The sequence below is a fragment of the Oncorhynchus gorbuscha genome, linkage group LG05 (assembly GCF_021184085.1).
Source record: "Oncorhynchus gorbuscha isolate QuinsamMale2020 ecotype Even-year linkage group LG05, OgorEven_v1.0, whole genome shotgun sequence".
Taxonomy (NCBI): domain Eukaryota; kingdom Metazoa; phylum Chordata; class Actinopteri; order Salmoniformes; family Salmonidae; genus Oncorhynchus; species Oncorhynchus gorbuscha.
The window spans coordinates 51,190,301-51,206,027 of NC_060177.1; the positions used below are offsets into that span (position 1 = coordinate 51,190,301).

The following is a 15,727-nucleotide window of genomic DNA, read 5'->3' on the forward strand; positions in this document are numbered from 1 at the left end:
ACAGCACCAAATCAATACCAGACAGACATGGGGGAAGAGAGAGACAGACATTTCCTATGTTGCAGGCAGGTGTACTCTGTCATTTTTCTGGTCATTAGTCCACCTCTAAAACACGGGCACAGCAGAGCGCCAAATAAAACTCGACTGCTATCGTGTCAATTTACTGGCTGTCCTAAAGAAAAACACATCATATCCTGGACTATATCAAACTTAATCTGTGTACAAGGTCATTTGGGCATCTGCGAGATGGCTAGCGTCATGGAGGTCACGAAAAACGTGACAAAATATTATGTGCGCACATTGATGAGGCAGAAGGCCGTGTTGTGTTTCTGAGCAGTCAGATAGTTAGCAACAATGACAAGAAGCTGCCATGGGAGGAATCGTAGGTGGCTCATTTTAGCTCGTTGTAGCTTTTAATTGATACAATGTCTAGTTGATTCATGTCAGGTCTACCCTAATATGGCTAAAATTAGCTAGCTAACAAACAACTGTAACCATGTATTTGAGAGACACCAAGTGCTCATTGTGCAAATGTATGTTTTCAATAAACATTTGGAGACTGAATATAGTTTACATGTTGTCAACAATCCAAGCCAACCCAGTATGTTTTGGCCCATAGTTGCACACGCGTCGGTTTTGTTGCCTAACAACCAACCAGTCTATTGTCAACCCAACCAAGGCATACTGAGCACTGACGCTAGCTCTTTTGTAGTGAGGAGTAGGGCCCATGTAATTCATAAGTCCAATATTTTGTCATAGGGCTACAGGGTGCAACATGCACAGCACTGGCTGGGCCAGCTGTTCCTTGGACAAGCCAACCTTTCTAGATCTTTGGGGGACCTGACCTCTTGGGACACAGGCAAAGGGACAGTGTTTGCTCAGCCATGGCTTTTATGTTTATATCCCAGGACAAATGTGCTGGATTCAGAGGTTACAATGTTTAATGCTATGGCAAGACGCTGGGGCCAAACTTGAAATGTGTCCAAGGCATCTTTGGGGGACCTGACAGGAAAAAGTGCTCTTGGCTTCACAACAAAAGGAATGGAGATGAAACCATTACATGGGGTTGGCCCTAAAGCTTGTTTTGTTGAGAGTCTTAAACTACGGCCAGAACTGACCAACCATTCAAGGTTCTCCCACCTTAACTCACTACCGTAAGACAGCCAGAGACCATTCTCGAAGGCAAGGCAAACAACAAAAAAATATGTCAGTCCTCTCACTTCAAACAGGCCTTAAACAAGCCTCCTAAACATATCAGCTTAATCTCTCAAATGCCATGCCCGTGTTCACCATCCATCTCACAAGTCTACCTTTCCTTCCTGCCTGATGAGAGGTGCCACTCGCTCCCCCCCCCCCTTACCGGTCTTTCTTGCTCTTAGTTTTTTGTTGCTTTCCGGCAAGGCTCCTCAACTCATCTTCCGTAGGGTGCTGGTACCACCGCAGACTGGGAAAGGAGGAGACAAGTGAGTAATCAAGGTAGCTTTAGAACTACACCAGTGGTCCCATGTCCTTGAGGGATGAAGGGTGGATAGGCTTTTACACATCAATCAATTAACTAACCAATACATCAGTTTTTTTGTATTGTGCAAGAACAATATATTTACATTACATTTAAGTCATTTAGCAGACGCTCTTATCCAGAGTGACTTATTTACACAGGCTATGGCCCACTAGGACCAGTATTGGTGACGTTATACCTCACATACCCCAAAAAGTGAGCCCTTCTATTGTTTGTGGTTCCAGGCCTTCATGATTGAAAATGATTAGGACCATCAATTAGCGAACAATCTGGGTTTTGCGATAATTTACCTTATAAAATACACACAAGACATCCCTCAAAGCATCAAAGCATAGTCAATGTATTCAAGACAACTAATACACCCTTGACAAATACTTGCCAGAATTTTAGAGGGTAGTTATCGTGTCCTTTGAGGACTGTACTTAAAACAAGAGCTAATTTAAGAGCAGCCTTTTGAAGACTAACATTTCACGCAAGCTCTAACTTTGTCACAAGCCCTGAGAGGCATAGGCATGAGGGAGGAATGGAGGGCTTGTTTTCATTCATTCATCTTTATTTATATATTAGGGGAAACTTAATTGCAGATTTCTCTGAAGCAACACTGAGCCTCCTGTTTGAGCTAAAGTTTTTTTTTTTATGCATCAACAGCCCCCTAGAAAGAAAAAAAAACACTGGTGAATTATTAAGCATTTTCTGGGGAGCTGTTTACTCAAAAACACATATCGCACTAATTAGAGGAAACGAGACGGGTGCTTTATTTGTATTGTCCGTCCTCTCGGGTTCTCCCAATATTTGATGATGCCCTTTGGTCTATGCGACGCAACTTAAATTATTATTTTATTTTTATTCCCTTTCAGCAGACAATGAATAAAGAGACCGTGTACAAATTGAGCAAATACTATTTCCCGCATTGTTAAGACTAAATGAATTGTTCTGATGGGAAAACCACTGAGGAGATTGAATCATGGCTCTTAAATACACAACCAAAAACATTGATGTCAGGTAAAGAGTTCTACATTACCTGCCACTGCAGAGTAGCCATCTTGCAAAGGAATAATGAGGAATGATCTTCTGAATTACACTGGCCATTACCATAGTAACCACCAGCTGCACACCGATCACCCCCTGAGGGAGGGAAAAACAAATCAAGTTATAATTTAATAGGAATTGGACAGATATGAAATACATACAGTTGAAGTAAGAGGTTTACATACACCATAGCCAAATACATTTAAACTCAGTTTTTCACAATTCCTGAAATGTAATCCTTGTAAAAATTCCCGTCTTAGGTCAGTTAGGATCACCACTTTATTTTAAGAATGTGAAATGTCAGAATAACAGAGAGAATGATTTATTTCAGATCTCTTTCTTTCATTACATTCCCAGTTGGTCAGAAGTTTACATACACAATTAGTATTTGGTAGCATTGCCTTTAAATTGTTAAACTTGGGTCAAATGTTTTGGGTAGCCTTCCACAAACTTCCCACAATAAGGTTTGTGAATTTTGGCCCATTCCCACTGACAGACCTGGTGTAACTGAGTCAGGTTTGTCGGCCTCCTTACTCGGCACATGCTTTTTCAGTTCTGCCCACACATTTTTATGGGATTGAGGTCGGGGCTTTGTGATGGCCAATCCAATACCTTAACTTTGTTGTCCTTAAGCCATTTTGCCACAACTGTATGAAGTATGCTTGTATGGTCCATTTGGAAGACCCATTTGCGACCAAGCTTAACTTCCTGACTGATGTCTTGAGATGTTGCTTCAATATATCCACAATTTTTCTTTCTCATGATGCTGTCTATTTTGTGAAGTGCACCATTCCCTCCTGCAACAAAGCACACCCACAACATGATGCTGCCACCCCTGTGCTTCACGGATGGGATGGTGTTCTTTGGCTTGCAAGCCTCTCCCTTTTTCCTCCGAACATAACGATGGTCATTATGGCCAAACAGTTCTATTTTTGTTTCATCAGACCAGAGGACACTGCTCCAAAAAGTACGATCTTGTCCCCATGTGCAGTTGCAAACCGTAGTCTGGCTTTTTTATGGCGGTTTTGGAGCAGTGTCTTCTTCCTTGCTGAGCGGCCTTTCAGATTATGTTGATATAGGACTCGTTTTACTGTGGATATAGATACTTTTGTACCGGTTTCCTCCAGCATCTTCACAAGGTCCTTTGCTGTTGTTCTGGGATTGATTTGCACTTTTCGCACCAAAGTACATTAATCTCTAGGAGGCAGAATGCGTCTCCTTCCTGAGCGTTATGACGGTTGTGTGGTGCCATGGTGTTTATACTGTTGTTTGTAAAGGTCAATGTGGTACCTTCAGGTGTTTGGAAATTGCTCCCAATGATGAATCAGACTTGTGGTGGTCTACAATTTTTTTTCTGAGGTCTTGGCTGATTTCTTTTGATTTGCCCATGATGTCAGGCAAAGAGGCACTGAGTTTGAAGGTAGACCTTGATATACATCCACAGGTACACCTCCATTTGACTCAAATGATGTCAATTAGCCTATCTGAAGCTTCTAAAGACATGACAATTTTCTGGAATTTAAAGCAGTTTAAAGGCACAGTCAACTTAGTGTATGTAAACTTCTGACCCACTGGAATTGTGGTACAGGGAACTAACTATAAGTGAAATAATAAGTCTGTAAACAATTGTTGGAAAAATTACTTTTAAGTCGCTTAGGACATCTAGGCATGACACCAAAACAATAGTTTTGTTAACAAGAACTTTGTGGATTGGTTGAGAAACGAGTTTTATCCATTATAATCGATCATTTCAATAAGCATTTTTCTACGGCTGGCCATGCTTTCCACCTGGTTACCCCTACCCCGAGCAACAGCCCTCCAACCCCACAGCTACTCGCCCAAGTCTCCCCCATTTCTCCTTCAACCAAATCCAGATAGCTGATGTTCTGAAAAAGCTGCAAAATCTGGACCCCTACAAATCAGCCAGGCTAGACAATCTGGAACATCTCTTTCTAAAATTATCTGCCAAAATTGTTGCAACCCCTATTACGAGCCTGTTCAACCTCTTTCGTATCGTCTGAGATTCCTATAGATTGGAAAGCTGCCGCGGTCATCCCCCTCTTCAAAGGGGGAGACACTCTAGACTAGAGGTCGACCGATTAATCGGAATGGTCGATTAATTAGGGATGATTTCAAGTTTTCATAACAATCGGTAATCGGCATTTTTGGACACCGATCATGGCCGATTACATTGCACTCCATGAGTAGACTGCTTGGCATGCTGACTACATGTTATGCGAGTGCAGCATGGAACCTAGATAAGGTGCTAGCTAGCATTAAACATAACTTTTAAAAAACAATCAAAACAATCACTAGTTAAACTAGTAATATCACCAACCATGTGTCATTACCTAGCTTGTCCTGCGTTGCATATAATCGATGCGGCGCCTGTTAATTTACCATTGAATCAAAGCCTACTTCGCCAAACAGGTGTTTCAACAAGGGCATTCGCAAAAAAAAGCACTGTCGTTGCACCAATGTGTACCTAACCATAAACATCAACACCTTTCTTAAAATCAATACACAAGTATACATTTTTAAACCTGCATATTTAGTTAATATTGCCTGCTAACATTTCTTTCTTTTAACTAGGGAAATTGTTCTGTGCAACAGAGTCAGGGTATATGCAGGAGTTTGGGCCACCTGGCTTGTTGTGAACTGTGTGAAGACTGCCAACTTCACCAAAAGGGGGATGATTTAACAAAAGCGCATTTGTGAAAAAAAGCAATCATTGCACCCAACCATAAACATCAATGCCTTTCTTAAAATCAATACACAGAAGTATATATTTCTTTAAACCTGCATATTTAGTTAAAAGAAATTCATGTTAGCAGGCAATATTAAATAGGGATATTGTGTCACTTCTCTTGCGTTCATTGCACGCAGAGTCAGGGTATATGCAGCCGTTTGGACTGCTTGGCTCGTTGCAAACTAATTTGCCAGAATTTTACGTAATTATGACATAAGATTGAAGGTTGTGCAATTTAACAATAACTTTCGGAATTATGGATGCCACCTGTTAGATAAAATACGGAATGGTACTGTATTTCTCTGACATTTCTAAATGATCGTTTCTGGATTTGACCATATTAATGATCTATGGCTCGTATTTCTGTGTGTTATTATATTATAATTAAGTCAATGATTTGATAGAGCAGTCTGACTGAGCGGTGGTAGGCAGCAGCACGCTCGTAAGCATTCAGTCAAACAGCACTTTCCTGCATTTTACCAGCAACTCTTCGCTGTGCTTCAAGCATTGAGCTGTTTATAACTTCAAGCCTATCAACTCGCGAGATTAGGCTGGCAATACTAAAGTACCTATTAGAACATCCAATAGTCAAAGGTATATAAAATACAAAATGGTATAGAAATAAATAGTCCTATAATAACTACAACCTAAAACTTCTTACCTGGGAATATTGAAGACTCATGTTAAAAGGAACCACCAGCTTTCATATGTTCTCATGTTTTGAGCAAGGAGCTTAAACGTTAGCATTCTTTTACATGGTACATACTGCACTTTTACTTTCTTCTCCAACACTGTTTTTGCATTATTTAAACCAAATTGAACAAGTTTCATTATTTATTTGAGACTAAATTGATTTTATTGATGTATTATATTAAGTTAAAATAAGTTTTCATTGGTCATTCAGTAGTGTTGTAATTGTCATTATTACAAATATATACATAAAAATCAACTGATTAATCGGTATCAGCTAATTTTGGTCCTTCAATAATCGGTATCGGCGTTGAAAATCGTGATTGGTCGACCTCTACTCTAGACCCAAACTGCTACAGACCTATATCTATCCTAACCTGCCTTTCCAAAGTCTTCAAAAGCCAAGTTAACAAACAGATGACCAACCATTTCGAATCCCACCATACCTTCTCCGCTATGCAATCAGGTTTCAGAGCTGGTCATGGATGCACCTCAGCCACGCTCAAGGTCCTAAACGATATCATAATCGCCATCGATAAGAGACATTACTGAGCAGCCGTATTCATTGACCTGGCTAAGGCTTTCGACTGTCAATCACAACATTCTTATTGGCAGACTCAAAAGCCTTGGTTTCTCAAATGATTGACTCGCCTGGTTTACCAACTACTTCTCTGATAGAGCTCAGTGTGTCAAATCGGAGGGTCTGCTGTCCGGACCTCTGGCAGTCTATGGGGGTGCCACAGGGTTCAATTATCGGGTTGAGCCTTCTCTGTATATCAATGATGTCGCTCTTGCTGCTGGTGATTCTTTGGATCCACCTCTATACAGATGACACCATTCGGTTTTTACCTCTGGCCCTTCTTTGGACACTGTTAACTAACCTCCAGACGAGCTTCAATGCCATACAACTCTACTTCCGTGGCCTCCAACTGCTCTTAAATGCAAGTAAAACTAAATGCATGCTCTTCAACCGATCGCTGCCCACACCTGCCCGTCCGTCCAGCATCACTACTCTGGATGGTTCTGACTTAGGTATTTGTAGTTATTCACATATTCTAGGTGTCTGGTTAGACTAAACTCTCCTTCCAGACTCACATCTCCAATCCGAAATTAAATCTAGAATTGGCTTTCTTTTTCGCAACAAAGCATTTTTCACTCATGTGGCCAAACATACCCTCATAAAACTGACCATGCTACCGATCCTTGACATCAGCGATGTCATTTACAAAATAGCCTCCAACACTCTACTCAATAAATTGGATGCAGTCTATCACAGTGCCATCCGTTTTGTCACCAAAGCCCCATATACTACCCACCACTGCAACCTGTACGCTCTCGTTGGCTGGCCCTTGCTTCATACTTGTTGCCAAACCCACTGGCTCCAGGTCATCTACAAGTCTCTGCTAGGTCCCCGCCTCATCTCAGCTCACTGGTCACCATAGCAGCACCCACCCGTAGCACGCGCTCCAGCAGGTATATCTCACTGGTCCCCCCCAAAGCCAATTCTTCCTTTGACTGCCTTTCCTTCCAGTTCTCTGCTGCCAATGACTAGAACAAACTGCAAACATCGCTAAAGCTAGAGACTCATATCCCCCTCACTAGCTTTAAGCACCAGCTGTCAGAGCCGCTCACAGATCACTGCACCTGTACATAGCCCATCCAACTACCTCATCCCCATACTGTATTATTTATGTATCTTGCTCCTCTGCACCCCAGTATCTCTACTTGCACATTCTACCATTCCAGTGTTTAATTGCTATATTGTAATTACTTTGCCACCATGGCCTATTTATTGCCTTACCCTACCTCATTTGCACACGCTGTATATAGACTTTTTTCTACTGTATTATTATTGACTGTATGTTTGTTTATTCCATGTAACTATGTTGTTCTACATGTCGAACTGCTTTGCTTTATCTTGGCCAGGTCGCAGTTGCAAATGAGAACTTGTTCTCAACTAGCCTACTCGGTTAATTAAAAGGTTACACTAAGAGCATAACATTTCTACACCCTAATTTTCTAATTCTAGTCCAACCAATTACACACCACCACCCCCCCCCCCCCCCATGGGTCAGGTCTGTGCGTGGCTCTGCGGCCCATCCCGTGCCACTGCCCTCTTGCATTGAACCTTCGACCTTGCGCTCGTTCAATGGATGCAGCTGGAGAACTGCAAGGCAATCCCGCTGTGCGCCACTCAGGAGCCATGACCAATATATATTGTCCTGCTAACAACAGGGTTAATAATATATCTGAAAATATCCAGCAGGCTTTTATATAATTCTAAATGAATAATAATCACGGTTTAAAAAAGAACAATATTTGAGATGATTTTCTTTTCAAATGTAAAATTGGTGAGAAAAATGTGATTCTTGAACATGGGGTGAGACATAGCTACTAATTTGTAAATTAAGCCAGTTTGTTATTTAGAATGATTTATTTATGTTTTTAGAGGGAGAGAAACCTACAATCATCTCATGGGTCTCCCAGTCAAGGGCGGCACGGGTATTGAACCAGCATCTGTAGCAATGCAGCTTGCACTGTTATGCAGCATCTTAGACCGTTGCACCACTGTACAACGTGAACAGTCGGGAGTGGACTACAGTACTACAGTAAGAGCAAACTAATCCTAACAAAATAAAATAAAAACCTAAGTGTAACAGTTTTAGTAAGTAATAGTGAAGTCGTGCACAATTAGTTTCTATTTAGGTTTATGTCGCCCATTCACTGTCAGTTAGAGACACAGTAGGACCAAAAAGCATAATCAGTGCTCTCTCCCCCCTTGCGTTGGTCTGGAGCAACGAAGCAGTGACGCAGGGTACCGTACTAAACCACAAATTACCTAAATCAAATAGCATAATCTCAACATTATCAGTTGAGCAACCACTGTACATGCACACTAGACTGTCAAATTGGATTTATTTGCTCTCAAGTGGTTTTTAGTCTGTTTTTTTTGCATATCTTGTTGCTTGCTAGTTAGCTACTCTGTTGACCGTTTGACAAGAACATGTGGTAGCTAACTAGCTTGAGAATGGTTTACAAACAAATTAGTGAATGTACACTTCAACTATAACAGACAAAATGAGAAAATATCCAGAAAAATCACATTGTAGGATTTTATGAATTTATTAGCAAATTATTTTCTCATTTTGTCTGTCATAGTTGAAGTGTACCTATGATGAAAATTACAGGCCTCATCTTTTAAAGTGGGAGAACTTGCACAATTGGTGGCTGACTAAATAATTTTTTGCCCCACTAAGTATTCAGACCGTTTACTCAGTATTTTGTTGAACCAACTTTGGCAGTGATTACAGCCTTGTATCTTATTGGGTATGATGCTGCAACACATGTATTTGGGCAGTTTCTCCCTTTCTTCACTGCAGATCCCTCGAGCTCTGTCATGTTGGATAGGGAGCGTCGCTGCACAGCTATTTTCAAGCCTTTCCAGAGAATTCCGAGCTCTGGCTGTGCCACTCAAGGACATTGAGACTTGTCCCGAAGCCACTCCTGCGTTGTCTTGGATGTGTGCTTAGGGTCGTTGTCCTGTTGGAAGGTGAACCTTCGCCCCTGTCTGAGGCCCTGCGCACTCTTGAGCAGGTTTCCATCAAGAATCTCTGTACTTTGCTTTGTTCATCTTTCCCTCAATCCTGACCAGTCTCCCAGTCCCTGTCGCTGAAAAAACATCTCCACAGCATGATGCTGCCGCCACCAGGCTCCACCGTAGGGATCGTGCCAGGTTTCCTCCAGACGTGACACTTGGCATTCAGGCTAAAGAGTTCAATCTTGGTTTCATCAGACCAGGCCTCGATTCTCATGGTCAGACTCCTTCAGGTGCTTTTTGGCAAATTCCAAGCGGGCGGTCATGTGCCATTTAATGAGTTGCTTCCGTCTGACCACTTTACCATAAAGGCCTGATTGGTTGAGTGCTGCAGAAATGGCTGTCCTTCTGGAAAGTTCTCCCATCTCCACAAAGGAACTCTGGAGCTCTGCCAGAGTGACCATCGGGTTCTTGGTCACCTACCTGACCAAGGCAATTCTCCCCCAATTGTTAAGTTTAGCAAGGCAGCCAGCTCTAGGAAGAGTCTTGGTGGTTCAAAACTCCTTCCAAGAATGATGGAGGTCACTGTGTTCTTAGGGACCTTCAATGCTGCAGAAATGTTTTGGTACCCTTCCCCAGATCTGTGCCTTGACACAATCCTGCCTGAGTGCTACGGACAATTCCTTCGACCTCATGACCTGGTTTTTGCTCTGTAATGCACTGTCAATTGTGGGACCTTATATAGGCAGGTATCTGACTTTCGAAATCATGTCCAAAACAGTTGAATTTACCACAGGTGGACTCCAATCAATTTGTAGCAACATCAAGGATGATCAATGGAAACAGGATGCACCTGAGCTCAATTTCCAATCTCATAGCAAAGGGTCTGAACACTAGTAAATTAGATATTTCTGTTTTAGTTTTATTATTATTATTATTCTTATTTGTAAACCTTTCTAAAAAACTGTTTTCGCTTTGTCATTATGAGGTATTGTGTGTAGATCGATTACATTACATGTTTACTTCATCAATTTTAGAATAAGGCTGTAAGGTAAAAAAGAAAAGAAAATTGGAATATTTGGAATATAAAAGAAAATCATATTTGACTACAAGTCCAGTGCTTTCCGGAAGCACTGGTCCAGTATTTTCCACCTTATAAATTAACTAGACTTTTCATTTAAAAGTTTCATTTCGCTAGTCAGAAAAGTCTGTAAAGCCTTCTCCCGCTAGAATGAACAATATGCATCTTCTAGTGATCTATTGACAGAACATGTGCCTTTGTCACAAAGCGAGCGATGACAGGAAACTGTTAGTTTGTCAGTCTGCGGTTTGTCCAGCCTCGGTTGTTGTTTTTTTTGCGATGTCGTTGGCTGCATTCACATTTATTTTCACGAATGGAGAGCATGATGCTTCTTCATCGTCTCCTGTGAGTGAATTTACACATCCCATGTAAGTGTTAACGATGAGTTCTAATCCACTTCTTTCGCATGTATCATAGGTCTTTAACCAGCCATTGAGTCGGGGCACATAGGCTATTTACTGTTCCTTGATTGACGACCAAACTTGTGTTGACTAGTTTATAAAAGGTGCCAAACTGCCTGAATAAAGGGGCCTCCAGCATGGCGCTGAGGTGTCACTACAGACCATGAGGGGTGCACAATTGGCCTAGTGTCGTCCGGGTTTGGCCGGCCGGAATGTCCTTGTCCCATCGCGCTCGAGCAACTCCTGTGGCGGGCCGGGAGCACGCACATCGACTTCGGTCGCCAGTTGTACAGCGTTTCCTCAGACACATTGGTGTGGCTGGCTTCTGGGTTAAGCGAGCAGTGTCCCAAGAAGGAGTGTGGCTTGACAGTGTCGTGTTTCGGATGACGCATGGCTCTCGACCTTCGCCTCTCCCGAGTCCATACGGGAGTTGCTGCTATGGCTTGCGAAGAAAATGGTACATTTAAAAAAAAATAACTGACTGAATAAAGTCAATCTCCAATATCCCTTTGCTATTCATAAATCATATAAATACGTTGCATGTCCATAGTGACAAGTAAACCAAAGATTGTGTGTATTTTCCCAATATTCTAAGCCCATGTCGAGACTTGCCAGTGACCCCTAAAGTGACTCGTCAGTGTAGCAAAAGTAATGGGTTGTTCGCGACCGAACGGCTGTTTTACAAAGCTTCCTTTAGGTGAACGGAATCAAATCGGTGAGAGACATTTATTTGGCTCCCTAATATGCATACTAGGCTACTACTGCTTTTTTGCAATTATCTGCAGATAAATTATGAAAACATTTGATGAAGATGTTGAATATAAAAGAAAACAGATTGAGCATTATATAAGCCAATGTCATGATACTTACAATGCCTTCAGAATGTACACACCCCTTGACTTATTCCACATTTTGTTGTGTTACAGCCTGAATTCAAAAATCAGCCATCTGTATACAATACCCCATAAAGACAGCGAAAACATGTTAGAAATGTGTGCACATTTGACAGGAAATACAGAAAGACAAATTTACATAAGTATTCACAACCATGAGTCAATACATGTTAGAATCAACTTTGGCAGTGATTACAGCAGTTTGTCTTTCTAGATAAGTCTCTAACATGCTGACCAAACCGGACACGCATCTCTGTGCACAGTGAACCTTTTTTTTGTGAGATACACAAGGCAATTCTAGGTCTTGTGGCATATTTTGGTTAACCTATCCCCAATTCAATGAAATTGCAACCCTCTGCATGAACAGCGCATTCTTCCATCACATGTGAAACTTATTCTCAAGATCTTGTACACTAATGAGATGCTATTGAGCCCAAACTACTACAGTGTCTGAGCCAAGGACTTACATGCTTTCTGGTAAGTTTTGATCCCAATACTTGGTGGGGTGAATATTTTTATATGACATGGATGATTTGTTGTTTACTAGTAAATAGTAGCCTACAGCAAAGTGTGTTTAAATCATTTCTAACTTGTTAACAATTCTCTGCTAGTTAGTTTTTGCTACCATGTGGATTTTAGCTTGCTTGCGTCTGCTAACTGAGGAGTGTTAATTCACCCGTTTCCATACACGTTTCATTTTTCAACAACTCCTTTGTAAGATAAATGTTTTATCTAACTTGTTAACTATTTATCTGTACATGGAATTGTGTGTATATATATATATATATTTTTTTTTTTACTAATGTCTTTCTAATCTTTATAGGAAAATGCCATGGGCACTATCTGATGTGTGAAGACATTTCACTGCAGCCAATGTAGAAGGAAAAGCAGTGTACATTTGTAAACACTGCCAAATCATATGTTGGACCACAGAAGGTATTTGCACTGGTGACAGGCAATGCTGAGAACATGAAGGATGCTTGGTCTAACGTGGAGGAGTCCTACCCATTGGCTGTGCTGCTCATGCATTGAATCTGCTCCTCAAGGACATCGTGGCACTGAAAACACTCTACCAGTGAGCCGAGGAAATGGTTAGGTATTTGAAGGGTCATCAAGTTATAGCAGCAATCTACCTCACTAAGCAAAGTGAGAAGAATAAGAGCACCACATTGAAGCTGCCCAGCAACACTTGTTGGGGTGGTGTCATCATGTTTGACAGTCTCCTGGTGGGGAAGGAGTCTCTCCAAGAAATGGTCATATCACATTCTGCCGATATGGACAGCCACATCAAGATGATCCGGATGATGTATTTTGGGAGAGAGTGGAAAACAGCCTGAAACCTATAGCAGTAGCCATTGCACGGATTGAAGGAGACAATGCCATCCTGTCTGATGTTCAGACTCTGCTTGCAGATGTAAGAGAATAAATCCGTACTACCCTTGTGACTTCACCGATACTCCAAGCAGAGGAAACTGCAGTTCTGAAACACATCAAAAAGCGCGAAGACTTCTACCTGAAGCTCGTACATGTTGGACACCAAGTATGCTGGCAAGAGCATCCAGTCTGGTGCAGATTAACAAGGCCTATGGTGTCATCACTAATGTGTCTCGCCACCTTGGCCTGGATGAGGGCAAGGTTCTTGGCAGTCTGGCAAAGTACACTTCCAAGCAAGGGCTTTGGGTTGGAGATGCAATATGGCAGCAGTCGTGCAAACATATTTCCTCAGCCACCTGGCGGAAGGAACTTTGGGGAAGGCAACCAAAGCTTTTTGGAGATGCAATGGATCATTGGGGATCATTCAATATTCCCTTTCTTTTGTTGTTCTGTGAAATCATCTCATGTGAAAAGTCAACTAATTTAATTGAAGTTCAATTCGTAAGTAAATTTTATGACTAATTTTACATTTCCATGTATTTCTATTTTAATAATTTGCAATTGTCTACTTATGATAAGGTAAACGGTTTATATTTGTCACCATATGATATGATACATATATTCAATGCAAACATCTATATGTAAATGGTATTAATTTGCATATAGTTCCATTAATTCCCAAGGGAAGTTTCCACCTATTGAATATTCCCCAAAATGTGCAATCCTAGCAGTAACTAACATTTTATTGATCCATCCTCAGTTCTCTTATCACAGCCATTAAACTCTGTAATTGTTTAAAAAGTCACCATTACCCACATGGCAAAATCCTTGAGCGGTTTCCTTCCTCTCCGGCAATGAAGTTCAGAAGGACGCCTGTATCTTTGTCGTGACTGAGTGTATTGACACACCATCCAAAGTGTATTTAATAACTTCACCATACTCAAAGGGATACTGAATGTCTGCTTTTTTTGTTTTACTCATCCACCAATAGGTGCCCTTTTTTGCAAGGCATTTGAAGAAAAAAAATTGTTGGTCTGTGGTTGAATTTTCCTGCAATTCTATATTGTTTCTCAACAGGGAATCAATGTTTATGACAGAATCCATGCTCTTGACAGAACACAACCTTTATTCTTAGGTTTTTGCAACAATACATTCAATTGAAAGTCGTTTTTCAGACTAGATTAGTAATCTACCGCCCTCCCTCAAAGTTCCACCCACAGTGATTGACAGGTCTGAAACCCTACCAATTCTGTGACTCATAAACATCCTGCCCCCTCCCCTGACAATCCCACCCGCAGTGAATAATTGACAGGCCAAACAGTTAAAATGATTATTCCCCCAAATGACAAAACAAAATTAGTTTCCTTACCTTAAGTGTCCAGAGCAGCAGAGCCAATAAAATACATAATTTGAAGAACAAATATCAGTGTGGCAATTTATATCTTGCAGCAAAACAGTAACTATGGCTTTAATCTCAAAATAAAATCTGTTTAAAAAAGATCACCTTACTTAGAAAATACCCCCGATCATATAGGCGATGTCCAAAACAACGCAACACACTGAATTCATACATGTTCAGTCATTTTAAAGTTGTCTCTCTACTCAATACACAACAAATCTTACAACGCTGGGAGGTAAAGTTGTTAAAGTATTTAATAATTTAGTTGTGTATTTCGGGTGGAAGAGAGGTAAGCAAAATACAGCTTCTTTAATAACTTGCTGGCTGGCTACTTTTTCTAGTTGGCTGGCTACTCCATGTACGCCTACTTACGCCTACTTACAGAAAACATTGTTAGGAAAGAGAAAGGGTTGTACAACTATTCAACTTAAATGTCTTCTGCATTTAACCCACCCCCCTCTGTTCGTTGGCTGTACCTGCGCCAAAACTATAGCTAGAACTCTTCTTTTTAAATAGTGAGCCAACATGTTTTCAGCACTTTGATTTCCCTGACGGACCAAAACTCGTTTCTCTGCAGCAGACATATGTTTGGAAAATCAAATCACAGTACTGAATCTCAATACATATAGAATCATGAGAATAGCAATATCGCCACCTATTAAAGTGATAATATCGTATAGTGAGGTGCGGGACTGTGCTGCTCAGTTGCTCAATGCGCTTGCAATGTCAGGGTTGTGGGTTGGATTCCCATGTGGGACCAGTGTAGGGGGAAAATACATGTATGCACTCTCACTACTGTAAGTCACTCTGGATAGGAGTGTCTGCTAAATTACTAAAATGTACAGTACTGGGCCTAGACTACGGTGTAGCTGTTCATTTAAAGAAAAATAGCCTACTATTTGTGCAATATGTCTCATTAAAACAGTGCAAAGCACTGAAAAATCACTGCAAAGTAAAGAATAGAAGTCTTGTTTACGTTTGATTAGATTACATCAATTTGGGAATTTCTACAGTGACCTTCAACTGAGTTGAGATAGGGACAGTTAAGAGTGGAAAG

General features: G+C 41.1%; 1 protein-coding gene across 1 annotated transcript in view; it reads right to left on the reverse strand.

The window, feature by feature from the left end:
* The window catches only part of LOC124036013 (transmembrane protein 161B), a 35,186-nt gene that overhangs the window by 7,472 nt on the left and 11,987 nt on the right, over positions 1–15,727 (reverse strand). Inside the window, exons 2-3 of the mRNA XM_046350046.1 lie at positions 2,541–2,644; positions 1,361–1,444 (exon numbers count right to left, since the gene is read on the reverse strand). Coding sequence (XP_046206002.1) covers positions 1,361–1,444; positions 2,541–2,644 — 188 coding nt within the window. The remainder of the gene's footprint in view (positions 1–1,360; positions 1,445–2,540; positions 2,645–15,727) is intronic.